Here is a 25,443-nt window from a genome sequence, read left to right on the forward strand (position 1 = left end):
AAGGCAGACGCTTAACCGCTGTGCCACCCAGGCGCCCCTGTTATGTTTTTCTTTTTGGATACTTATTAAATTCTTTTTTTATTCCATTTTGAATAAGATTTAATTTTTAGTTACGTATTTATTGTTGGATATGTGTGTGTGTTTCTTTTCAGTTACCAATTAGTTTTACTAGGATTCAAGTGAATCTCCTGGATTTCCTGAGCAAACTCTTTTCAGACAGAGGTGCAGGTCCTCCACACCAGAAGCTGTGTGGGTTCTAGTTCACCTGGCAGGCATCCCCTCTGAGGGCTTCTGACAGAGTTAAGACAGTTGGGCTTTCCTTCCAGGCATTCAGCAGGAAGCAGACTGGCAGCCTGGGGCCCCACACTTGATTGGAAAGAGGAAGAAGGAGCTCCCCAGGAAGAAGAGCAAACATGCATACCCGCCGCTGTGCCAAGCTGCCCCCTTCTTTCTCTGCTTTCTCCATGTTACTCAGTGGACTGCAAAATTGGCACCAACCACAGGAGCAGACCAAAAGTAAGCTGGTGGTGTGGCTGGACATGTTCTTAGAAGAGAGATGTTCTCAGGGTCTGGACTTTTCAGGGAAGGAGGGAGGAGATGAGACTTGAAGTTTGTATGGCATGAAAGGGAGTGTGTTTTCTTTGCATTAATAACATGAGACAGGGGGCACATGGGTGGCTCAGTCNTGAGACTTGAAGTTTGTATGGCATGAAAGGGAGTGTGTTTTCTTTGCATTAATAACATGAGACAGGGGGCACCTGGGTGGCTCAGTCGGTTAAGCCTCTGCCTTTGGCTCAGGTCATGATCCCAGGGTCCTGGGATTGAGCACCACATCGGGCTCCTGCTCAGCAGGGAGCCTGCTTCTCTCTCTCCCCCCTCCTCATGCTCTCTCTCTCGCTTTCTCTATCTCAAATGAATAAATAAAATCTTTAAAAAAAAATATGAGACAAGACCCAGAGGCCGAGGCAGGTGAAAGGGCTAGGAAGAAAGATGATTCCCACGCTGGAGTTCAAATGGCTTCAGGAGGTCATAGGCAATAGAGCTGGGCTGAGAGAAGGAAGAAAATAAGGCCCCAGAATTAGTTAAAGGAGTCTGGGTTTCATCCCCTTTTTGTTAAGAGACCCACTGAGGTCCCAGAGGGTGAATAACTCAAGGAGTGAGTGAATGAATCCATGAATGAATGAATGAAGTTCCAGGAGGAGCGGTCTGGTAGGAAGCTGTGAAGAGAGAATATGGAGACGGAGTGGAGATGAAAGGAAGCNCCTTTTTGTTAAGAGACCCACTGAGGTCCCAGAGGGTGAATAACTCAAGGAGTGAGTGAATGAATCCATGAAATGAATGAATGAAGTTCCAGGAGGAGCGGTCTGGCAGGAAGCTGTGAAGAGAGAATATGGAGACGGAGTGGAGATGAAAGGAAGTGTTTATATAACAACCACTGTGTACAAAGCACTTTCTCGTGGTCCCACTTAGCCCTCATGAGCATCTTTATTTTGTAGGTGGAATCCTTCCCATCTTTAAAAACAAGAATACGGAGGTTCAGGGAGGTTGAATAACTTGCCCAAGGTCAAGGGCTGGTTTGAGAGCAAGCCAGAATTACATTATATAATTATAGTCCGGATCCAATTTTGGTGCTCCCGCTCTTTCCCCTGATAATGCTGCCCGCGCCTCCAGAAGGAAGAGGCTGTGGCCAGGAGCCAGGTGTGTGCCGGAGAGGCCCTATCAGTAATCGATAGTTTACAGGGGAATCATACACAAGGTCAAAGGGCTGATCTTTGAGACCATGAATTAAAAATGCCAGCTCGCTGCCTTCAGCTCAGCTGATCTGATAATCAGGCAAAAGTCAAAGGCTTGCCGTTGAAGAGGTCTAGAGAACGGCAGGGGGGAGGCGAGAGGAGGGAGCCCGAGGTCCTCTGCAGGCAGAGACGATGCAGCTCGGCAGCCAGAAGGACAGAGGCTGAAGTGCCAGACCTCTTACTGCATTCATTTGTTTCAACACCTCCCTGCGCTGGGTGCGGGGAGATCATGGTGAAGAGGACAGACAGGGTGTCATTTTCCAGTTGTTTCTGGACACGGGCACTTCTCCCTCAAGCACAAACTCCTAGAAATGATGACGAGCTGTGGCGGCACTTGGGGCGAAGTTATTAGCAGCGTGCTGAGACAGAGGACCGGCTTTCCTGGGGGAGGCCCTCTGGAAGGAGGAGACACGGAAGCAAGGGGAGAGCTCGCAGGTGCCAGCCCTGGGAAGAGCAGGGAGGAGCGAGAGGTGGGGGGAAGCTTCCCGTGGTAAAGGGCAGCATGTGCAAAGGCCCCCAAAGACAGCCAGCCTGGAGCGTGTGAGCAACAGAGAGGCCGCCGAGGCTATCGGGGGACCAAGAGGGGCAGGTGGAGGCCAGGTTGGGTGGGGCCCCAAGGTGGGGTGGGGTCGGGGGGGAAGTTTCGGTTTCATTGAGAGATTTTCCCACTGAGGCCTGGCAGGATGTGATTTCCATTTTACGGTCACTCCTGCTGCCCAGATGGGAATAGTGGCAGGGGCTCGAGTGGGTGCAGGGCAGGTGGCTGGGGGGCTGCTGCAGGGGTGTGGTGACCCCTTGTATTAGAAATCCTTGATGAGAGCCAGGGAAGACTTCCTTTGTCAAACCGACCACACTTATTAAGACTCTTCCTGAAGACTTGTTTTCATCCTCTAGAAATCAAGGTCTGTAAAATGCTAATCAGAGGCTCTGATCGATGGGCTAATTCCAGGCCAGGCAGACGGCAGTCTTGTCTGAGCAGCTCCTCTGCAGGTGAGCATCAGTCTTCGTTGGCTTTTGAGAAACTGGAAACAGTTTTGAGGACCTCACTCCCCCCCACGTCCCCAAGTGGGGAGGCACTGAAGGGAAGGGAAGGGAAGAGGTGAAAGGTACTCCTTCACAGAGAAGCCTTGCTCGCATGGGTGTCTGCTTCTTTGGACCACAGACACGACACAGGTCAGGCTGAAGTGTGTGTGCATCACGCTCTGTCTCTGCCCTGGAGGCTGTTGCTGCTGATTGAAAAACTCACAATAATGTGTGCTGGATCCTTATAAAAACCCTGCGATTTGCAGGCTACTTTTGCCACCTTGCTGATGGGGGGACTGAAGGCCCCGGGGTTTAACACAGTGGGGGTGGGGAGGTGGGGGGGTGTGGGTATCAAACAGTAAGGGTCAGGGCCAGGGTTCAATCCATGTCTCTCTGGTACCACAGGCCTTCCTTTTACATTGTCTTCTACCTGAGCAAAGCAAGGAGAACTCCAAGGAGGGGGTGTCTTTGCAGCAATTTTGAAGACAGGAAAGAAGAGCAGGAGGAGACGGAGAGAGAGGAAGATCAAAAGAGAGGGAACAGCATATACAGAGGCTTATAAAATGTACGACTGGCCTTCCTGGATCCAGACTCCCTCCCACCCTTTCAATCCAGTTTCTATATGTGGGCCAGGGTGATTGTTCCAAACCACACTGTTCTTTCCTTCACCAGGTCTTTCAGGAGCCCCAGCTGCCATCCTCCAATCCTCTCTGCTCCACCCATTTCCTTCTTGTCTTCTTGCTTTAGGGACTTCTCTCTGCCCGGAATGTTCCTACCCACCCCCCATACTTCCGTACCTGTCACCTGCAGCGGGCTGAGTTTTCTCCCCCACAAAGATACGCTCAAGTTCAACCCCTTCAATGTCACCTTAACTGGAATTGTCAATGTGACCTTAATTGGAAATCAATGCATTGTTACAGATGTAATCAAGTTCAGAGATGTCATACTGGATTAGGGTGGGCTCTAAACCCAACGGCTGATTCTTCGTAAGAGAAAGGAGAGGAAGACTGGGATACAGAGAAGCAGAGAGGTCAGCGGGGAGAAGACCACANGTTAGCAGCGTGCTGAGACAGAGGACCGGCTTTCCTGGGGGAGGCCCTCTGGAAGGAGGAGACACGGAAGCAAGGGGAGAGCTCGCAGGTGCCAGCCCTGGGAAGAGCAGGGAGGAGCGAGAGGTGGGGGGAAGCTTCCCGTGGTAAAGGGCAGCATGTGCAAAGGCCCCCAAAGACAGCCAGCCTGGAGCGTGTGAGCAACAGAGAGGCCGCCGAGGCTATCGGGGGACCAAGAGGGGCAGGTGGAGGCCAGGTTGGGTGGGGCCCCAAGGTGGGGTGGGGTCGGGGGGGAAGTTTCGGTTTCATTGAGAGATTTTCCCACTGAGGCCTGGCAGGATGTGATTTCCATTTTACGGTCACTCCTGCTGCCCAGATGGGAATAGTGGCAGGGGCTCGAGTGGGTGCAGGGCAGGTGGCTGGGGGGCTGCTGCAGGGGTGTGGTGACCCCTTGTATTAGAAATCCTTGATGAGAGCCAGGGAAGACTTCCTTTGTCAAACCGACCACACTTATTAAGACTCTTACTGAAGACTTGTTTTCATCCTCTAGAAATCAAGGTCTGTAAAATGCTAATCAGAGGCTCTGATCGATGGGCTAATTCCAGGCCAGGCAGACGGCAGGCTTGTCTGAGCAGCTCCTCTGCAGGTGAGCATCAGTCTTCGTTGGCTTTTGAGAAACTGGAAACAGTTTTGAGGACCTCACTCCCCCCCACGTCCCCAAGTGGGGAGGCACTGAAGGGAAGGGAAGGGAAGAGGTGAAAGGTACTCCTTCACAGAGAAGCCTTGCTCGCATGGGTGTCTGCTTCTTTGGACCACAGACACGACACAGGTCAGGCTGAAGTGTGTGTGCATCACGCTCTGTCTCTGCCCTGGAGGCTGCTGCTGCTGATTGAAAAACTCACAATAATGTGTGCTGGATCCTTATAAAAACCCTGCGATTTGCAGGCTACTTTTGCCACCTTGCTGATGGGGGGACTGAAGGCCCCGGGGTTTAACACAGTGGGGGTGGGGAGGTGGGGGGGTGTGGGTATCAAACAGTAAGGGTCAGGGCCAGGGTTCAATCCATGTCTCTCTGGTACCACAGGCCTTCCTTTTACATTGTCTTCTACCTGAGCAAAGCAAGGAGAACTCCAAGGAGGGGGTGTCTTTGCAGCAATTTTGAAGACAGGAAAGAAGAGCAGGAGGAGACGGAGAGAGAGGAAGATCAAAAGAGAGGGAACAGCATATACAGAGGCTTATAAAATGTACGACTGGCCTTCCTGGATCCAGACTCCCTCCCACCCTTTCAATCCAGTTTCTATATGTGGGCCAGGGTGATTGTTCCAAACCACACTGTTCTTTCCTTCACCAGGTCTTTCAGGAGCCCCAGCTGCCATCCTCCAATCCTCTCTGCTCCACCCATTTCCTTCTTGTCTTCTTGCTTTAGGGACTTCTCTCTGCCCGGAATGTTCCTACCCACCCCCCATACTTCCGTACCTGTCACCTGCAGCGGGCTGAGTTTTCTCCCCCACAAAGATACGCTCAAGTTCAACCCCTTCAATGTCACCTTAACTGGAATTGTCAATGTGACCTTAATTGGAAATCAATGCATTGTTACAGATGTAATCAAGTTCAGAGATGTCATACTGGATTAGGGTGGGCTCTAAACCCAACGGCTGATTCTTCGTAAGAGAAAGGAGAGGAAGACTGGGATACAGAGAAGCAGAGAGGTCAGCGGGGAGAAGACCACATGGACGCAGAGGTAGAGACTGGCGTGATGTATCTATGAGCCAAAGGTAGGCTGGCAACTACCAGAAGCCAGGACACAAAGATTGTTCCCTAGTTTTCAGGGAGCACTGCCATACTGACACCTTGATTTTGGACTGTGAGAAAGTACGTTTCTGTTCTTGTTTCAAGTCATTCCATTCGTTACAGCAGCCCCATAAACTCATACACCGCCTGACAAGCGTGTACCAGCTGATATCCCACACCCAGTGGGGACCTTTTCCCGGGCGTCTCCATATCTCCCACCCCCCCAAGCCCGTGACCCCATGGCCTCAGTCTGGAGAGATGCTCCCTCCATGTGCTCATGCCGCATCAGAGCCATCCAGTGATGTACTTGCCTTACTGAGTTCCTTAACTGCTGTGTTTGTGACTCATTCATCTCTGTATCTTTGGTACCCAGCACCAGGCCTGGCCCACTCTAAGCTCTTGGTTTGGTTGAACTGATGAATGAATGAACTGCTCACCATCTGGCAGGGAAACCCATAGTTCAGCCAAACTCACCCACTCTCCTTGTCAAGTGTGTGCCACATGGCGAGAGGCAACTGAAATTCTCCGGCTTTAGGGAGCAGCGGGGAAGAAAAGCTCATGTAGACTAAGACTAAGAGGTAGAAGGAAAAGCAGGAAAAGGTGCAGCCCCAGAAGTCAAGAGAGGAGAGAGACTCAGAGGGATGGCAATAACGTCCAAGCTGCTGTGGAGAAGGCAAAGCAGGTGTGGCCTCTGTGATCCTAGCCACAGCAGTGTGTGTGGTGACCGGGCAGGCCTGGGGGCAGGGGTGGGAGGGCCAGTCCCACCAAAAGAGGGGCTGGAGTTGGTCTCAGTGTCCTAAGTCTGGTGTCTGGTTTGCCTGAGGTGTAACATGGGCGCTCACGGCGACCAGTATGCCGCTCAGCTCCTCAGCCCCACTGGTCTCTGGTTCTCTCTCCTGCTCCCCTGGGGAGTGTCCTGAAACTCTGCTTTCTTGGGGTCTGGGTCTTCATTGCTCAGCTGACTGCCACCTGCTTCAACCGCAGGGCACCCTGGGTTGTGGGGCTGGCCCTGTTCCGGGATCTCCACACACCTTTTTCTCATGGTGTTTCCTCAGAGTCCCACCTTCCTCCACAATCTCCGGGTAGCAGGTGCTGCCCCGGGGAGAGCACTCCCACCGGGCCCTTGCTCCCTTACCTCTTCCTACCAGCCCGCCACCGAGACTCCGCCAGACTTTGCTGGTAAGGGAGTAGGGCTCATGGCACTCCGCTTCAATGACACGAAGAGATTTTCCACCAGAGTCTCAATGTAAAAAGCCAGGGGAACATGAGATTTTCGTGGCAGGTGCCCATGCCTCTTAAGAGCTGTCCCCAGGCAAAACCTGCTTCTGGGATCTGGTTCTCAGTCTCCTCAGTCCCAAGGGAATTTGGACACGTTGGGTGCTTTTTGGATTCTGCCCACCCCACTGCTTACAGGTGGCCCATCTGGTCCATTGCACATTAGAAAGATACACAAAAACAAGAAAAAAAATCCATAGCATCTTGACATGTTGATTTCCCTTGCAGAGTTCTGATCGGGCCCCAGAATGTGAAAGGGCCTTATGTCCTCCCGAACAACTGTCGCCACCCCCAGGAACACAACAGATGGTGCACAGACCCGAGTCCTAACAGCGGATCTTTATATCAGGGGAAAAAGGCCCACGAACGAACAGCTGCTGCAGGGGGAAGAGGGTCAGAAATCACTCCTGCCCCCAAATGAGAATGCAGCCTAAATTATCCTCAGTGACACTGGAAATGACAATAAGAAAATAATACTTGTTTTATAAAATGTCCCCTTCTGAGCCACGGAGCTGCAAACCAACAATTAAACCATGATCATAATAGCAGACAATAATAATTAAAGCGTCCTGCCATCCAAAGAGCAAAAACGGAGAAGACAGACCAAAGCCCAAAGCAAGCATTGGCATCTAGAGCAAAATGAGAGGCTCTTCTTTCCTGGGGCCAGCTGTATTCCATAGAAAAAAGATTCTTTTGTTACTTCCACGAGGGAAAGAATAAACCTGAGCTTCGGGTCACTGCAGTGGCCGCGGTGATGGCGTTCTGGGAGGCTGGGGCAGCGTACAAACGCAGGACTTAGGCTACTGTCTTGTGTTTCAGCCTTCCTTGCCTGTGACCTTGGACCGGTTTCCTGCTCGTCATAGGCACCTTGTAAATGAAGGCTGTGTGACTGCCTGTCATTAGCCGGAACCTGCCCTGGAGGTGTCAGGGATTCTGTGAGGGGCAGATGAGCCTTTATTCTTCTCAGAAGAAATGTCGTCCATGAAACGAAAGGTTCATGCCTTGCGAAGAGGCTGCATAACCCAGAGGGAAAAACAGTGGCTATGGAGTCAAAGACACAGCTTCAAATTCAGTTCTGTGAGAGCTCATCAGGTGACCTTGTGGAGCCTCAGTTTACTTCTCTGTCGAATGGCATCCGTCCAGCAGTGTTGCTGAGAGGATTATTGTAAGTGAAATCACATATAAAGTACCCGGCACTGAGCCTGTTACATAGTGCAAGAATCAATAAATGGCAAAATCATCTAAAACAAATTCTATCTTTGTTCTCTTTATTTTTATTGAAGTGTGACTAATATACAGTGTTGTATTTGTTTCAGGTGTACGACATTTTTTTCCTTTTACTTGAGTAAGATGTGTTAAAGTCTTTCTATGACTGTCAACTTCTTGTATTTATGACAGATTTCACTCTACATTTTCTTGGTAGGTTATTTGTTGTGTAAAGATCCATGGCTGTTAGCATCATCATTGCACAAGCACTCTTCCCTCTGTCCCTGGCGGCTGCTGGCACGCCTTAGCTTGCTCCTGCATCACTCCAATCTCTGTAACTTCACCTCTATGAGTCTAAAACCTCCCTCTGCTTCCCTCTTATAAGGATTCATGTGACTGCATTTAGGGCCCACCCAGAGAATCCAGGATAATCTCCTCACCTCAAGAGCCTTGATTTAATCACAGCTGCAAAGATCCTTTTTCTAAATAAGCTAATGTTTACAGGCTCGGTCATTAAAACCTGATGTCTTTGGGGGCCATCATTCAGCCTACTACAATGTCTTTGCAAGTTTTTCAAGCAGCCCCAGTGGCAATTTTCTGTGGCTTTGTGCATATCATATCCTGGATGAATCAAGGATTCTTGGATCTCACAACCGCTGGTATCGGCCTTTGATGTGAAGGAGAGATTTCAGGGGGATTGGATTTGGTGTGGTGGTGGTTTTTCGTAAATGACTGTTTTATTTGAGGAGGACTGGTTGTGTGCTTACCTGTGTGAGTGTGTTTTGCCAAAAGCTTGCAGGGATCTTTTATTATCCTTGGAACTGATCCATTTTTCATCAAGTTGTATCTAATTCGTTTTGGCTGGAACTCAGTGAGTCCGTTCAATTCACCAAGGAGGCTTTAGCTCCACTGTATCCCTCTGCCTCTTCTCAGAGGAGTCTGCTCACAGTTCGGATTTTATTCTTATACTCTTCTCCATCTGTGCTGCCTGGTTGGTCCTCAGTCTTCCACGTTGGGTAACTTCTCTTTCATTATTTCCACACCCTTTCACTTTTCCTCTGCCGTCTCAGACAGACCCTCCAGCTTGCGTCCTTCTTCAGTGCTTTTATTTCTTTCTTTTTTTTTTTTTTTAAGATTTTATTTATTTATTTGACAGAGATAGAGACAGCTAGCGAGAGAGGGAACACAAGCNGTTGGGTAACTTCTCTTTCATTATTTCCACACCCTTTCACTTTTTCTCTGCCGTCTCAGACAGACCCTCCAGCTTGCGTCCTTCTTCAGTGCTTTTATTTCTTACAAGGCAAGTACCGATCTTGTAGATTTTGGCTACTGTGTCCTTAGCTTCTTTTCGTTCTTTACTCACTGCTATCATGGTCGGCCTATCTCAGGATCTCCCCTCCCCCATTCCATCATCCACCCTTCTGCTACCGATGATCCCTATTTCTTATATTTAAATAAGAACAGTATCCATCTATCCATTTACATTTTCTTTTGTTTACTATAATACAATCTTTTCAGTGAATATCTTCCTATTCCTTTAGGGAAATGATTCCCTCTTTTTTAAGAACAGTGTGTGTTACATGGCATCGCACGGTTTTCTTTTATTTCCTTTTTGCTTGTTTACTTAATCTTTTGAGAGGGTGAGCTCTCTAAAGGACCAGCGTGGCCAGGAACGCAGGTCTGCATCGAATGAATGGAATCCCCCTCTAAGAAATACTGGAATCCATTTTTGGGGTGGTAAACTGGCAGTCAAGCTCATGTCTGCTGGCCAATTCGACTATCCAGTGTAGCTGGGTTATTATTCTTGGACGATTTGAAGTAATTTGTATTATTTTTCTAGAGGTGATCCATGAAAACTAAATTGCCAGAGACCACCACCACTCTTAAACACTGACACCTACGGGGTGATCCACATCCTCTCCTTCAAAAAACTTCTGAGCTCCTTTTGACGATTTCCCAATTCATTGAAACCATAAGTCTGACAAAGGGAAGCCCTGCTGTGTATGTGCTTATCTGCTCAGTTCCTGCAGGAGGTCAGCTCTTGCAGTGCAGAGTACACGGACCTTCTCTGTTTAAGGTTTAACTCGCTGTCACTGCTCAAAAACAAACCTTCTGGAAGCTGCTAAACCTGCGGCTGTGATTCCTGGCAAGGGCTACAAACAGAAGCTTCGCTTCTGGTGCCTTCTGCCTCCTCTGGGCCAGCTGCCCACTTGCCGTTGAAGGGAAGCGACGCTGACCACAGTGGGGGCTGGCAGCCCTGTGACTGATGGGAAACTGCAGCCCAGGACTCCGGGTCTCAGGCGCAGCCAGATGTTTTGTCTGGTCCAGGCTCCTCCCAGGAAGACAAGCTCCACTGGGCAGGGGTTCTGGTTCATCAAAACTGCAGCCCTCCGTCTCTTGGTAATCCTACTGCTTTGTGACCAACGGCCAAGAAGGGAGCTTCCAGGTCACCCTTTGCATTAATCATTAAAAAGTTTCCCTACAGTTAAAAATCAACAAACCAGGACCATTAGCCAAATATGAGCATTAGGAGCAGAAATCAAAGCTTCCAGAACAAGTTTTCCAGCCTCCATGGGCCCCAGAGCTCTCTAGGAAAGTCACACCTGGAAGAGACCGTGTCTTCTCCCTTCTTCCTTTCCACTTCACATGGCCAGTCACACATAGCTCTCCAGCCCAGCCAGATCTGTACTCAGAAACAAGGCTCAGATCTTCTGAATATAATCAGGACCCCTCAGTTAACCTAGACTCCTTCCCTGGTTTCCCAGCCAATTTCTCCTCTGCATTGCCACCAATGATCTCCTTTTAGAAATGGAGATATCATTGCATCACACCAGACAATGGGTTCTTCCAGAAGGAGCTGCGTACATTCCGCCCTTCCTCCCTTCCACATGCCTGCAAGGCCCTGACCGCCGCCCTGCACGGTGAACTACTCCTGTGCTTTAATGCAGTTAGCATAGCATCTCTTCTCCGGAACACCCTGCCCCCCCCACCGCCACCTGGAATTAGGAACCATNCTTCCTCCCTTCCACATGCCTGCAAGGCCCTGACCGCCGCCCTGCACGGTGAACTACTCCTGTGCTTTCAAATGCAGTTAGCATAGCATCTCTTCTCCGGAACACCCTGCCCCCCCCACCGCCACCTGGAATTAGGAACCATCCTTGCAGATGCTCTTTGGTTGTGTTTCACACATAACTTCTACTATTGCATTTATCATGTCATGTTAGTCTCTGTAGCAGACCCTGTAGGACAGTCTGTCTGCACTCCATTTCCAAAAACTCTCATCTATCTCTACTACTGAAACTGTAAAAGCAAAACAAAATTGATTTCCCACTTTCCCAGCCAGGCGTACATGGCAAGTTCTGACTAATCAAATGTAGGAAGATGTCTGTAAGGACGGTGATTCTTCCCGAATAAATACACAAACCCTCGCCAGGAGAAAGCTCTGCGCCCTGGCCTCCACCCTCTTCTTCAAGGCCACAGCGCAGCAGGGTAAGCGGGAGGACAGGGCCTGAGGACAGCAGTGTGAGAAGAAAGGTGCTGGCCTCCTGAGTGGCTGCCCTGGGTCTGGATGGGACCTTCGCATTCTCGTTCCAAGAGAAAAGTGAACCTCCATCTGTTGAATCCAGCTTTAGTCGGTTTTTCGGCTTCCACTCCTAACTGATAAAATGTCTATCTATAAGACTGAGACTTTCAAGGGAAAAGACTGTTTCTTATTTATATTTATACCCTCAGTACCTGGCAGAACGCCTAGCACCGAGTAAATGCTCCAAGTATTTTAATTGAACTGAATGTCGTTACTGTCTTCAAAATATTCCAATGGCTCCTCATTATACTGAGAAATCCATTTAGAGTTCTCGTCTTGGCACACAGGGTCCTGCAGAGAGCCCTCTTTACCCATGCAACCTCATCTCCCCCGCGAAGTCCCCAGCCACATCCAGGGAGCACTCTTTTGTGGACAGATCCTACATTTGCCCTCTGTTCGTGCCTTTGCTTTCTTTTCCCCTTCAGTTGGAATGTTTGCTTCGATGCCTGCAGGCAGGCCTTCTCTCTCTCTTCTCCATTACTGAACTTGGCTTGCACTCACTTACAGTATCTACTTTGTCTCGGAGGGACNCGTGCCTTTGCTTTCTTTTCCCCTTCAGTTGGAATGTTTGCCTCGATGCCTGCAGGCAGGACTTCTCTCTCTCTTCTCCATTACTGAACTTGGCTTGCACTCACTTACAGTATCTACTTTGTCTCGGAGGGACCTGTTTGTTTGACTATTTGCCTCATAGAATGTGAGCCCCTGGAAGACAAAGACTAGCCTTAGTCTAATTTTTGTGTTTCCCACTGCATAGTCTCTGACACAGAGAAAGTGTTCAATGCATGTTTTGTTAAATGGAACTAAACTGGGGTCAGAATGACAAACAGGGAAGAGAAAAGCCTGGACCTAGATGGAATGGGTCTGAAACCCATGTCCCTGGGTAACTGTGAGACGTTCCCCCTTCCAGAGCCTCAGTGGTGTCATCTGTAAGATGGGGACAGTAATAACCGATCAAGAATGTGGTATGCTGTATGTGTTTGATAAATGTTAGGTAGAGGGGAGGACCAAGAGCAGAAGGCTTTGCCTCCCTCTCATCTCCAACTCTCCTCTGAACTGGTCCACTGATTATAACAGGGGAAACTCCAAACCAACATTGGTAATTGAGAAGAGGTTTCATCCACAGGGGATGAAACTTCCATGTTCTGCGTACTGACCACAGAGGAAAGAGTGACATGGAGGGTGCAGCTCACTGTCTGCTCTCCTGCTGTTAGCTGCCAGGCCTGGATGGAGTTCACTGGTCAGCCTGTCCCATTCCTGGCACTCAGGGGAAAAGCACATGTCAAATGCTGCAGCTGCCCCCTGTGTTCAAGGGCAGAATCTGACTACCAGCCCATGCTTGTCACACACATCCAAGAAGGGCCCATTTTCCTGCCTGGGCCCCACCCAGGGCTGAGTGTGATCCCTGCAGGCCCAATGTCCCTCCTGGGCAATTTTGGCAAGGGATTATCCTTGCATGGCTTGCTGGGGTGAGGTTGACCAAGGATTCCTCTGATCACCTCCAATGCTTGGTTTGGGCTGGGGCGGGGTGAGGAGAGGCATCTGCAAACCTTGTCCTGTCTGTGCACCTGGGAATAGGCTCATGGACTGGCCTGTGGGCTTTCCCACAACTTATCCCATCTGGCACACCAAAGGGCGGCTTGCTTGACACCTGCTCCCACCGACAGCATGGCACCCATCACCTGTGACTCTCAGGGGTGACTTACAGCCTGCTGTGCTCAGGGGATGCCCCATCTGGGTAAAATGAACAACCACCTACCCAGCCCAGGAGGGAGTTCTCCTCACTTGGGAATTCCATGCCAGGCACTCTTTTGAGTGTTTAGATACATTTACTTACTTATCCTCATAGCAACCTTAGGTGGTAGGTACCATCTTAAATCACCATTTTACAGATAAGAGAACAGAGGCCCGGAGCACCTGCTTAAAGATCTTTCCAAGCTGCACAGCTTGTCAGAGTGGTGGGTGGGCAGTCTGGTGCCAGAGTCCAGCTCTGAGCTACAACTTGATCCTGAATGAACAACAAAACTCCTGGGATGGAAAGAGACGTAGCTTCTCAGAGGAATCCAGCTGACGGATCAGACAAAATGGCCCAACTGCAAAATGCAGTACAGGCAGGAAAAAATAGCAGACAGTTGTAAAACAAAACATAAATAGTGTTCTCGGGGAGATGCAAGACAATAATACATCGAAAAGACAAAAGTAAGCTGTCAGGAGCAATCTGAAGACAACAAAAAGGGAATAGTTTCCTTAAAATAAAAATGAAAACAACAAGATCTCCAAAATAAAGGAGAACGAGATAAATGCTGTTGAAAACAGAATTAATGAAAACACAAGATCACTGGCAGAATAAGAAAAAATAGGACATAGAACTTTCAAATTACGAGGGGAAAAAATAAAGCCAATTAAATCAAATCAGCGAACAATAGGAAGAGTTAAAAATGAAAGAAAGAAATAAAGAAGCATCAGCTGTTTTGTTTGAAAAAAGCATAATGCGTTTGGTGAAAAAGAAATATATATAACCCTGTGCTCTTTTCACTTTCTCCAAACGTACATGGAACATGAAGAAGACAAAAATTCCAAAGGTAAAAAGGGTAAAAGTAACAAGAAAGATCATATGAAATATATATAGTCAAGTAGTGCATTTTTAAAAAAAATTTAATACTCAGGTTAAAAGGAAATCTAAACTGAAATGATAGACTACCTAAAAATCAACCCAGTTGAGTACTCTGTAAGAAAAGAAAAAAACAACTCCCCCAAAGAAAAATATACTGAGAACTGGAAGCAGCAAAGACAACTAGGTATCATTTTGTCCGTCAAACTGATAGACACTGACAGGGTTGACAGCAGCTAGTGATTCTGCAGGGGGGGAGGCAGGCTTGTGGTGGATGTGTAAATTGCTGCAGGAACGAGAGGGAAATCTGAGGTCATATATTAAAATTTGCCTTCTAAGAATACATCCTAAGGAAATAATTGGACAACTGTTCAAAGATTCATGTATAAGGATGTTCACTGGAGTAAAAAACTGAAAATATTTACTTTATTAATAGGGGAGTAGAAAAATAAATTATGGTTGTGCCTACAACAGAATCCTCTGTAGCCATCAAACAGGATGAGGTGATCTATATATATTGACACAATAATATGATGATAGAGAATTAAACAGTAAATCAAAAGCAAGTCACTGAAACATGCATAGAGATGACCTTGTTTGAGAAACCATGTTTACTGCAATTGCTTTATGGATGTATCAAAATATCTAAAAGAACAAGTAGAGCAAACAGATCTCAATGCTTATCTTCTGTGGGGTGTGTGGGGAGACCAGAGTAAGATTAAGGGGACTTTTGATCTCTACAAATATCTTTACTGTTTGCATTTTGAGTTTTTAAAACAGGTGTATTTTTTAATATATAAACATTCTATAAAAATATTCCCATTTAAAAAATAATCACTAGATCTTACTCTGAACAAGGACTCAAACACAAAAGGGGCTTTTTGTGTTTGTCTTAATTAGGTCTAATCATGAATTCCCTTAACTTTGCTGCTGGTTATTCAAATGAGGGGTTTGGGGGGTACTGAAGGGGAGGAGGAGAGGGAGAGAGAGAAAGAGGGAAGGAAGGACAAGGAGGGAGAGAGAGGAGAAAGAGAACAGGCATGAACATAGATGTGTGTGTGGACCACACACACTGTCTGGAAAGGCCAGCTGGGCTGGGGGACTGAATGAGAAAGGGAAAGGTGTCCTGTGGCTCCTCTCCATCCCAGGAGTTTTGCTGTTCATTCAGGATCAAGTTGTAGCTCAGTGTAGCTGGAAGCCCCCCTCTGCTCCCCTGGCATCAGCTCCTTTAAGGCTGTGAGGCTGCCAGAAGCCTTCCAGAGGGAGGACTGAGGCTACCTTCACCTTCTCCCTACTGTTCCCTGTCGTGGGGGCCTCGCACACACATTCAGCAGGCCCCATGACTTTACAGTCCTTGCTATGTCACCCTGCAGAGGACAGTTGGTGGCCCTGTCTTGATCTTCTCTTCCTGAGGGCCATGAAGAGGTCCTCCTGGCTCCCCTCCGGCTCACCCCATGCTCACCGTTCCTCTACCCTGCCCAGAAATCTGATCATCGATTTCTCATGTTCGCCTGTCAGCTGCTCCTACATCCCCCTGCTCTCCTCTGGCCCTTGTTTTAAAACTTCCCTCCCGGGGTGATGCTGCCTGTCTTGGGTATGCTAACGTAGCTCTGTTGTGCAGGAGCACATCCTCTGCTTTAGAAGATGCTTGCCCAAGTATTGAGGACTGAGGGACCACGATGTCCACAATGTACTCTTGAGTGATTCAGCAAGAAGGAAATAGGAAAAAAAAAAAAAAGAGAGAGAGAGAGAGAGAGAGAAAGAATGCAAATATGGCAAATATTCATAATGGCTGAGTCTAGGTGGTAGGTGTGCAGATGCTTGTGCGCCGTTCTTTCAATTTCTCTGTGTATGTTACATATTGTGTGTTATGCAGCAAAACCTGGGGAAACAGAAGAAATGGCACTTTCCCTATTTACTGAGGAGAGTGAGACCAGCTGGTGTGACCACTAGTTTCCTGAATTTGTCCCTTCTTCTCCACTCCTACTGCCACAGCCAGGGTTCTGGCTCCTCATCTCAACTACGATCTGGGATAGCCTCCTCCCCGGGCTCCCTGTCCCAGGCTACGCCATTCTCCATGAGGCTGCCAGGACGGGTTCAAACCCAGTGTCATGGGCTTCAAGTCCTTGACCCTGACCCTCAGGCTGCAGCCCGCTCCAACAACTTTACCTCCCGCCACTGTCCCTTACTACTAAATTGCAGCTGATGCCCTGGGTGGGCCTCGTGCCTGACCACACCCTGTCACGTCCTCTCCCGCCAACCTTCCTCCCTGGCTATCTGGCAACTTCCTCTCCATCCTTCAGCTCTTGTGTCACCTTTTTCAGGATAGCATCTCTGGTCTTCTGTTCTGCTTTTGCTCCCCGCCCCTCCCTATTCCTCCGCTTCCTTGTGTGTATGCACACGTCTCCCCTTTGCCAACGGTGCCTGGGTCTCCATCACGTATGTGACAGCAGCACCTCGCCCAGACAATGCCATGTGTTAAACAGACAGGTGGTTGTTACATGAATCAATGAATGAGTGAGTGAGAGAAGCTCCAAGGCAGGGAAGCAGGAAAACCTCCTGATATGCATATATGCACGTTACCAAGAAAGAGTCATTATGCTCCTGATTCACTTATTGCTCACTTAACACTAACTGAGGGACTATCACGGATCTCCTAGTCATATAATCCCCTTTTGGACCCGAGTCCTGCTTCATTCATTCATTCATTCATTCATTACTGGACACTTGTGGAGCCAGGTGCTAGGGGCACCGTGCTGAGAGCCGGGAGACTTGCAGAAATGAATTGGGCAGAGACCCCGGCTCTGGCCGGGCAGGTAAGGCAGGAGCAGAAAGAGAGGATGATAGTGGTCAGTGTCATAAGGGAAATGCAGGTCATGGGCAATGGGAGTTCAGAAGAGGGGGACATGACTCCTAGGAGTCCAAGAGAGGGGATCAGAAGACTTCCTGGGTGAACTGACACATGCACTTGACTTTGAGGGGTGGGGAATTTCAGACTTAAGCCTTTGGAGGGAGGAGGGCACTGCAGGGAGGGCCGAGTGGAAACAGAGGCAGAGAGCGAGGCCGTGAGTGTGGATATGCACAGGAGTCACCAGTTGCTCAGCTCTGCTGGAGTGGCACTAGACGGAAGGGGTGGGAAATAAAGTTGGGCAGGTAGGTTTAGGTCACGAGGGCCTTGAAAACCGGGATAAAATGTTTAGCTTCTGTGAGCATGGGTGTCATGGAAGGTTTCCAATTAGCAGGTGAGCTGGTCAGGTGTGCTTCCAGAAGCTTATTCCAGCAGCAGTGTGCAGGATGAATTTGTATATTTAACTTATCCCCCTACTAGTGCAAACCCCCGAAGAGCTCTGCTGACCTCATTTTGCACAGGACTTAGCTCAAAAACGTGCACATAGCAAGCACTTAATGCATTTAATTGTAACTGAACTGAGTCCAAGGACCTGTTTACATCAGCAAATACACAAATGTCTATATCTCTTGAGGCAACGTATCCATTCCGTCAATTCCCTTTGACTGAAAGCTCTCCAGGGCAGAATCTTCTGTAGCTACTCTTCTCCTTGCCTTGGCGCCCCACAATTGCAAATCCTCAACATTTCATTCCTGGGTCACTGTGCTAGACTCCTGACTGGTTTTCTTCCCATGAGTTCTCTTCACTGTAAACGACCCTGGTGGGACAACCCCTGCTCAAGAACCTACCATGGCTCCCTCTTGTCTGCTGGCATTTAAGATCCTCCATGACCACGCTGTACTTCACATCTCTCTACCTCCCATTCCTTGTCCACATGCTTCCCCCTCTCCAGCCAGATTCTGTCTCCTCTCCAGTTGCCTTTTCGATCCTCCTTCCAGACCTCTGCTCATCCTGCCACCCCAAACTGCTCCTTTCCTCACAGCTCATCTGAACCGCAGGTCAAGCAAGGCCCAGCTTTGCCAGTGTGAACAGTGCGAAGATTCAGAAAAACCTGGGTTCAAGTCCCAGCTTTCTGTGGGACTCACCGTGTGAACTGAGACATACTATGCGCTCCCTTGGGATCTCAGTGTTCTCATCTATAAAATGGGACTGAGAACAATGTCTATTTACTACTAGGACTTACTTTAGTGAAGAACTAGTAAAATGACAGGTGTGCCAGGCCCTGTGCTGGCTAAATTGTGACGTTCCTTTCTTCTCTGACTTTTTGGAACTCCCATAAATAAATCCTGCTGGTCAGATGCTCGTATGGAAAGCAAGTTATATTTTGAGGGAGTGTGTATGAAGTATTGGACCACTGCTGGGATTTTGTAATTACTCCCTCTGCAACCCTCAAACACCAGCATTTTTGCCTTCACTTTACAGATTACACTCAGACTGAGAAAAGGGAACAATCTGGGATCATACCGCTCTGAGCTGACACCACTGGTAGAGAAACAACCACAGAAGCGTTCCTAGATACTATGTTCCCAGTACGATGCTGGCCGCATTGCACATGCCGTCCCATTTAAGTGCTTCACTCCGAGATGCTGCTACTGTAATAGCAAATAAGGGCCGTGCCCAAAGTCCTGCAAACAGCGGGTGCCCAAAGTCCTGCAAACAGAGGGTGGCAGGGCTGGGATTACTGCTGGGGTCCGTACGACCTCTGGCTCTGCCCTCAGTTACTCTGTTGTCACTGTGTCATTGAGGCCAGAGAGTTGTCTGAACTTGGATGGCAGCCCTGTGAGGCTGAGACTGGCCTCTCCCGGTTTTCCACTGACACCAGCCCGAGCCTGGGGTCACAGCGACCACTGCTGATCCCAAGGGCCTCCAGGTGAGGTGGGCAGGGCCAGCCACTAGCTGAGTAGCCCCACGACAATGCTGGTGACAACTCTCCTGAACGGCCAGCAACGGTGACTTTGCCAGCCTTGACACTTACCCAATGGTGCAACCAGCGTCAGCCTCAATGGTCCAGATGCAGTTGAGATTGTGTTCGTAGGGAGCTGGATACCCGGGTGACAGCACCTGCCCCGACACCTCTCCTTTCACTGTCCCTCCACACTCAGCTGAAAGAAATCCCAAAAAAGTGAGTTTTATGTGACTCCATGGCTCCTCTTCTCAGTGTGCCCCTTGTTCCCTCCAGGTGACTGAGCACAGCATACAGAAAGGCCCCCGGATGGAGCTGGTATCCACGATCTACAAAGAACCCCTACCACTTAACAATGAAAAGACAAACGGCCCGATTAAAGGATGGGCAAAGCATCTGAGCAGACATTTCTTCAAATAAGGTATGCAAATGGCCAACGAGCACATGAAAAGCAGCTCAACATCAGTAGTCATCAGGGAAATGCAAATGAAACCACAGTGAGACACGCCTCACGTCCACAAGGATGGCTGCAATCAAAAAGCCAGACAGGAAAGGTGTCAGTGAGGATGTGGAGACACCGGGACCCGTACACATTTGCTGGTAGGAAGGCAACATGGGGCAGCTGCTTTGGGAAACGGGTTTATGGTTCCTCAAAATGTTGCACGTAGTCACCATAGGACCCTGCATTTCCACTAGTAGGCACAGACCCAGGAGAATGAAAGCATACATTCACACAAAAATGCTCACAGCAGCATGATGCATAACAGCCCAAAGATGGAAGCAACCCAAATGTCTATCAGCCGACGGATGGGTAGACAAATACAGTGTAATCCGTACGATGGAATAGTATTTGATCATAGAAAAGGATGAAGGACTGCTACCTGCTACAACAGGAATGGACTCGAAAACATGATGCTACATTTAAGAAGCCAGACTCTAAAGGCCACGTATTATATGATTCAGTTTATACAAAATGTCCAGAACAGAACAATCGATAGAGACAGAAAGTACAGGGGAGGTTGCCAGGGCCTGGAGGGAGTGGGCGCAGGGCTTCTTCTGGGTGGACAAGATGGACACGATCTGGTTCAAAAATCAGATTGCGGTGACGGCTGCAAAGCCCTGGGAATAGACTAAAAAGCACTGATTGTACATTCTAAAAGGGGTGAAGTGTATGGGATGTGAATTGTATCTCAATAAAGCCATTTTTACAAAAGTCCCTGGGTAGAGGGCTGACAGCCTACTCTGCGCCCAAACTCCTTGAAGCCCCCCTGGTGATGCGCAGACACTTAAACCTGTGCCTTGCCAGCCATGGGGCCTGCAGGGTGCCAGGAATGCAGAGGCAAGCAAGACACTGCTTCGTTCCTTCCGAGGGCTAATGGTCTAGAGGAGGAGAAGCCACTGCGGGCCCCAAGAGAGGCACATTGGTGGTAGGTGACAGCTCAGAGAAGGGACTACTTCCCCTCGCATGGGGCAGGGGGAGTCGTGAAGGAGGAGCAGGAGTGGATTGGGTTGGCTGGGTGGCAGGGGTGGTGTGGGGGGCACTGCAGGAGAGAAGAGAAAGGGCAAATGTCCCCGTGGTGGGCAACAGCATGGCAGACGGGGGGCAGGTGAGGAGATGGTGGTGGGAGACAGGACTGTGAAGCTGGCCCAGTGTTGGACATCCAAGGGCGCCGTGCATGAGGCTAGCGTATGTACTCTGTTGGGGAAGAGCTGGTCACCTTACACGCTAGTGAACTTTACATGCCAGGAAGTGCACACGGGGAGCAGCCTGAAGGGCATGGAGGGGTGGAACTGGAGGCAGGGGACCAGTGCAGAGATCTGCACTCCCCACCAGAGCACCTAGTCACCCTGGTCAGAAGCTGGTGATCGTTTGGCCTTCATCCTCCCCACATCTGATCTGCCTCTGGACCCAGCCCCTGAACCACTGGGGTGTTTGTCACATCGATGCCCCTCGGCCCCATTGCTAGGGTCTTGGCCTAGGCCCTGGCCATCTCTAGGGTGGCACAGTTGCCCACTCTCCCCTCAGCAGTGCTACCAGATGGATCTTTCTAGAATGCAAACTGACTGGGTCACTGCTTGCTTCAAACCTTCCTTCCTGGAATGAAGCCCAAGCTTCAGAGGGACTCCCTTTGGCCTCTTGGCCCCTCGCAACACCCCTTGGTCCAGTCAAGCCTCATGAATGCTACAGGTCAGGAGCACGAGGCCTCTTCATGCCTCCACATGGACCGACAGCCTGAAAACAGCTTCCGTGGGGAACTTTTTGGGGCCTCTCCCCTCCCAGGTGGAGTTGCCGCTCTCCTCCTTCGTGTCTCCGTTTTAACATGAGCAGGTTTTTATCACAACACATGCACCATGTTATAGTCCTATCTCCTTCACAAGACTCCAAACACTTTGGCAGCGGGGACCTCGTCCTCCTCCTATTTGTATATCCAGTGCCCCTGTAGTGCCTGGCACGTTACAGACGTTTTCGTAAACGTTTACTGAATGGGGAGATACACGGATGATCAGATGAATGAGTGACATTTACTGCTTCCCAGGAAAATTACTATAAGGGTCTGAGACAAGGGAGCATGAGAGAAAATGAAGAGCAGGAGATTTATTGCGTTTTTCAGGAAAGGGAATGACTGAGCAAAATCCTAGAAGACACTGAAGAAGATAGGATCAAGGTCGCGGGTAGAAGATCGGCCTTCACCTTTGTGAAGCATCTCAAGAGCCCCATGGCTTCACAGGGGACCACTATGGCAGGGTGGGGAAGGAGGCACTCTGCCAGTAAGCACTCTGCTCCCGAGACCGGGTCCTTTGCTCACGCCTTGTCACAAGTCCCCACAGTATGCTGTTGGGACAGGAGATGCTTGAAGGAGGCAGGGCTGAATGGGCCATGCTGGGGAATGGGTGTGGGCAAGAGGACAGACCGTGAGCTGGGGGAAGCAAGCCTGTCTGGCCCCCCAAATAAGGGAGGTGGTGGAGAGATGGCAGAACATTATCCATGCCCTTGGCTAGAGCTTCCTTCCATATTCCAGATGGAGAAGCCCGTCCTGCTCCCCTAAAGGTGAGTGTTTGGAGGCAGCAGCATGGGGGGGCGCTGTGCCTTATGGACACTACTGCTCCTTTCTTCACAGACCCAACATCTGGGGGCTGGCACCTGGGTGGGAGGAGCCAAGAGGCCAGCAAGCTGTGGATACATTGATAAGACCAGAAGACGCTACTCGTTCTGCTCTTTGCCCTTCTTCCCGTCATCCTTAGAGCCTTCGTTGCTTCCTAGGGACTGCAGCAGCCACTCATCAGTGAAGAAAGCCTTGGGATGTTTGAAGCTACAGTGGGCGTTTCTGCTAGACCAGGATAAAGTGCACCACAACAGGACATATGTAAAAATACACACCCGTCACCCCAAACACACGGCTTCCCTCCTCTATGTGGGGCCTGGGAGTCTCAGTGGTGTAAACCTCTGAGGTTCAAAACATAAGTACACTTACTAGCACCTCTTGAGTGGATCCGCTAAGTTCAGCCCAACTGGCACATTTGATATTCAAAGAAACTTTATAGTGAATCCTTCCTGCACAGCACGTAACTGTCTGGTAACATGAATCATCTCCTTATTTCACTTGCTCTAGCTTGCCTATGGTATTATGCTGCTGTCTGTTTATGCATGTGTCCCATGTGTCCCCCTCACCGGCCTGGGATCTGCCCTTGTCAGGGTTCCTAGTGCCCAGCATAGGCCTGGCACATGAATGAAAGCTGGGGACAAAAACAGGGATGCAAGGGAGAAAGGGATGGGGCATGCCTACAGACTGGGCTGATCTTAAGCTCAGAGGGAGGGGAAGACTCGATAGGCTACTTAAAGGTCGCCATGCTGGCTGTCCACAGTCAGGCTTAAAATCCTCTCCTTTAGGCCCTCTGTTGTGTAATAGTGTTGAAGATCCTGTTAAGATGGAGCTGTCTACGGGAAAAGAATATTGGCCATTACCACTGCCCACCATTCTGGTTCACCCCCCCAGCCCTCATGCATGCTCAGGCTGGAAGCCCAGCCCCCATCCACCTGTCCTGCTGGTGTATTCTTACCCATTCTTTCAAGTCTGTGCAAAACTTCCTCGTACTTCTCCAACACTTTGCCCATAACTCTTTGCACAGTGCTTATCTTGTATTATAATTATCTGTTTATGTGTCCATTTGCCTTGCTAGGCTATAGGCTCCCCAAGGGCAGGGGAAAATGCTTTATTCTTCCTTTTTAAAAAAATTTTTTTTTCTCTGCTTCTGCACATACCCAAACACATAACTGCACCAATTCTGGTGTGTGGCGCTTGGTAGGTACTTAAAAGTTTTCCCAGTGGATGTTTTGTTCTTATAAGATCAGCTGGTGCTGCACAGATACACTGAGATTGTGGCACCAGAGGAAGGGGATGGAGGGAAAGGCCTGGTGTTCGGGGATGGGGAAGCAGGACAAAGTAGTGTGGTGGGAATCTTGATCAGCAGTGAGGATAACAGGTGCAGTGAGGTGGGTGGTGAGAGAGGAAAAGGCCAGACCGACTTAATGACAGGTTCTGCCTTGGACCAGGCTTCTCTTGTCCTACGACACGTGGAGAAAGCTTAGAGAGAGCCTCTGTTGACATTCTGGGAGCACCACAGGCTTAAGAAGGTGCTGGTTCATTATTATATTCTTTCTCAAGAATGAGGTAGTTGCTAGCTCATTATCTTACTCTTTCTTCCAACTTCCCCCAGCAAAGGGAGCATAAGCCCCACTGTGCCTATGGGGAAATGGAGGCCCAGAGTGAGTATGAGGCCTGTTTGAGTCTGGGTATTGCAGGAACCCTTGGAACCCAGGCAAATGCTCCATCTCTTCCTACTTGATGCCCCCCACCCCCCTTCTCTGCTGCCAGCATTACAATTCCGAGGGCCTGACTTGGCTGTGGTCCCACTTGGCTCAACGTGTGACCGTGGTAAGCCCCCCGCCTGAGTGTGCTGCTGCACGGGTGTAATGAAGTGTGAAAGTGAAGGAATGGAGAAGAGGGGCAGGGCGAGTGTTGGCTCCTGTGAACAGGCACTCAGTCCAGTTAGGCAGTCCCAAGGCGCTGGAGCGTGGGGTCCAACGGGAGAGCCTTCGCGAGACCAGAGCTGGGAGCCTGGGACTGGCGGGGCCCGAGTAGTCACTCGAAGAGCAAGAGGCCTCCTACCGACACAGGTGGGGAGAGGCCGGTCCCAGGTCCTGCGCTCCCCACTCAGACACAGCAGCTCCTCACTGCCCCTCAGGCTGTATCCAGGGTCACAGCTGAAGGACACAGAGCTTCCTGCAAAATGGCCTCCGTCATGAACCTTGTAGCCAAACTGGGGGGTTCCAGGATCCTCACACTTGATGAGTTCAAAACCTGCCCAAGAGAGGAGAGAGAGTGTAAGTGAGACCTGGCATGGCAGAAGCCACACGTCCCTCCCTCCCTCAAGGTGAAGCCCATGTCCTCATGGAAGCCAGCAGGCACGTGCCCCTGGCTTCCACCGGCCTCACTGCTTGGGGGACCCACGCGGCTGTATTCAGGAGAGGTGCAGTGTGCAGGATTCGTTCTCTGCTGCTGCGTGGAAATGGCTTCAGCTCTTTCTCCCAGGACAGCTTTTAATAGTTTTCAGACATAGGGTCTGGGTTTTCTATTTCCTTTGTTTGACCCCCAGAGCATTTTGTTAGCAGGGCTGCTCTTTCCGTTTGGCTCCCTGAGACCTTCTGATAGGATCATGTAATAGGGAAACGTCACTTCAAACGCATGTTTCAAAGTTCAATTACGTCCTGTTTAAATACAGTCTGTTGAGAAAGGCTGGGGAAGGCTTATGCAGACCGTCTCTGCAGAGCACCTGCTCCACGGCGCTTCGCGTCCATTATCCACAGGGGTCTTGCAGGGATGGGTGATGACCTGCGTTGTACAACCGAGAACACTGGCCTGGTTCAATAAATGGTTCCAAAGTCACACGTTCTCAGACGATGGGGATGGAATTCGCATGTGACTTTATTCAATCCTCTTCCCTGATATGCCTGCGGTACCAGGCACAGAGCCCTAGGCCAGATGCCCTGGAGCCTAGGCAAGAGGAATCTTGGGTGGATTCACTTTTTTTCTAACAGCTTTACTGAGATATAATTCACATACTGAACACTCGCCCATCTGCAGTGTTTGATGCACTGCCTGTTAGTATATTTGCGGAGGGGTGCAACTATCATCACAACCAACCTTAGGGTCTTTTCATCATTTCTGGAGAAACCCTATACACATCCCCCTTTGCCCTTGGCAACCACCAATTTCCTCTCTGTCTCTATGGATGCGCCTGCCCT

The 25,443-nt window shown here is 49.6% G+C and overlaps 1 protein-coding gene across 1 annotated transcript in view; it reads right to left on the reverse strand.

Annotated features, from left to right (window-relative positions):
- The window catches only part of CSMD2 (CUB and Sushi multiple domains 2), a 590,718-nt gene that overhangs the window by 149,687 nt on the left and 415,588 nt on the right, over positions 1 to 25,443 (reverse strand). The window contains exons 25-26 of the mRNA XM_034645185.1: positions 24,308 to 24,499; positions 19,225 to 19,338 (exon numbers count right to left, since the gene is read on the reverse strand). Coding sequence (XP_034501076.1) covers positions 19,225 to 19,338; positions 24,308 to 24,499 — 306 coding nt within the window. The remainder of the gene's footprint in view (positions 1 to 19,224; positions 19,339 to 24,307; positions 24,500 to 25,443) is intronic.

The sequence above is a fragment of the Ailuropoda melanoleuca genome, chromosome 2 (genome assembly GCF_002007445.2).
Source record: "Ailuropoda melanoleuca isolate Jingjing chromosome 2, ASM200744v2, whole genome shotgun sequence".
Lineage (NCBI taxonomy): Eukaryota > Metazoa > Chordata > Mammalia > Carnivora > Ursidae > Ailuropoda > Ailuropoda melanoleuca.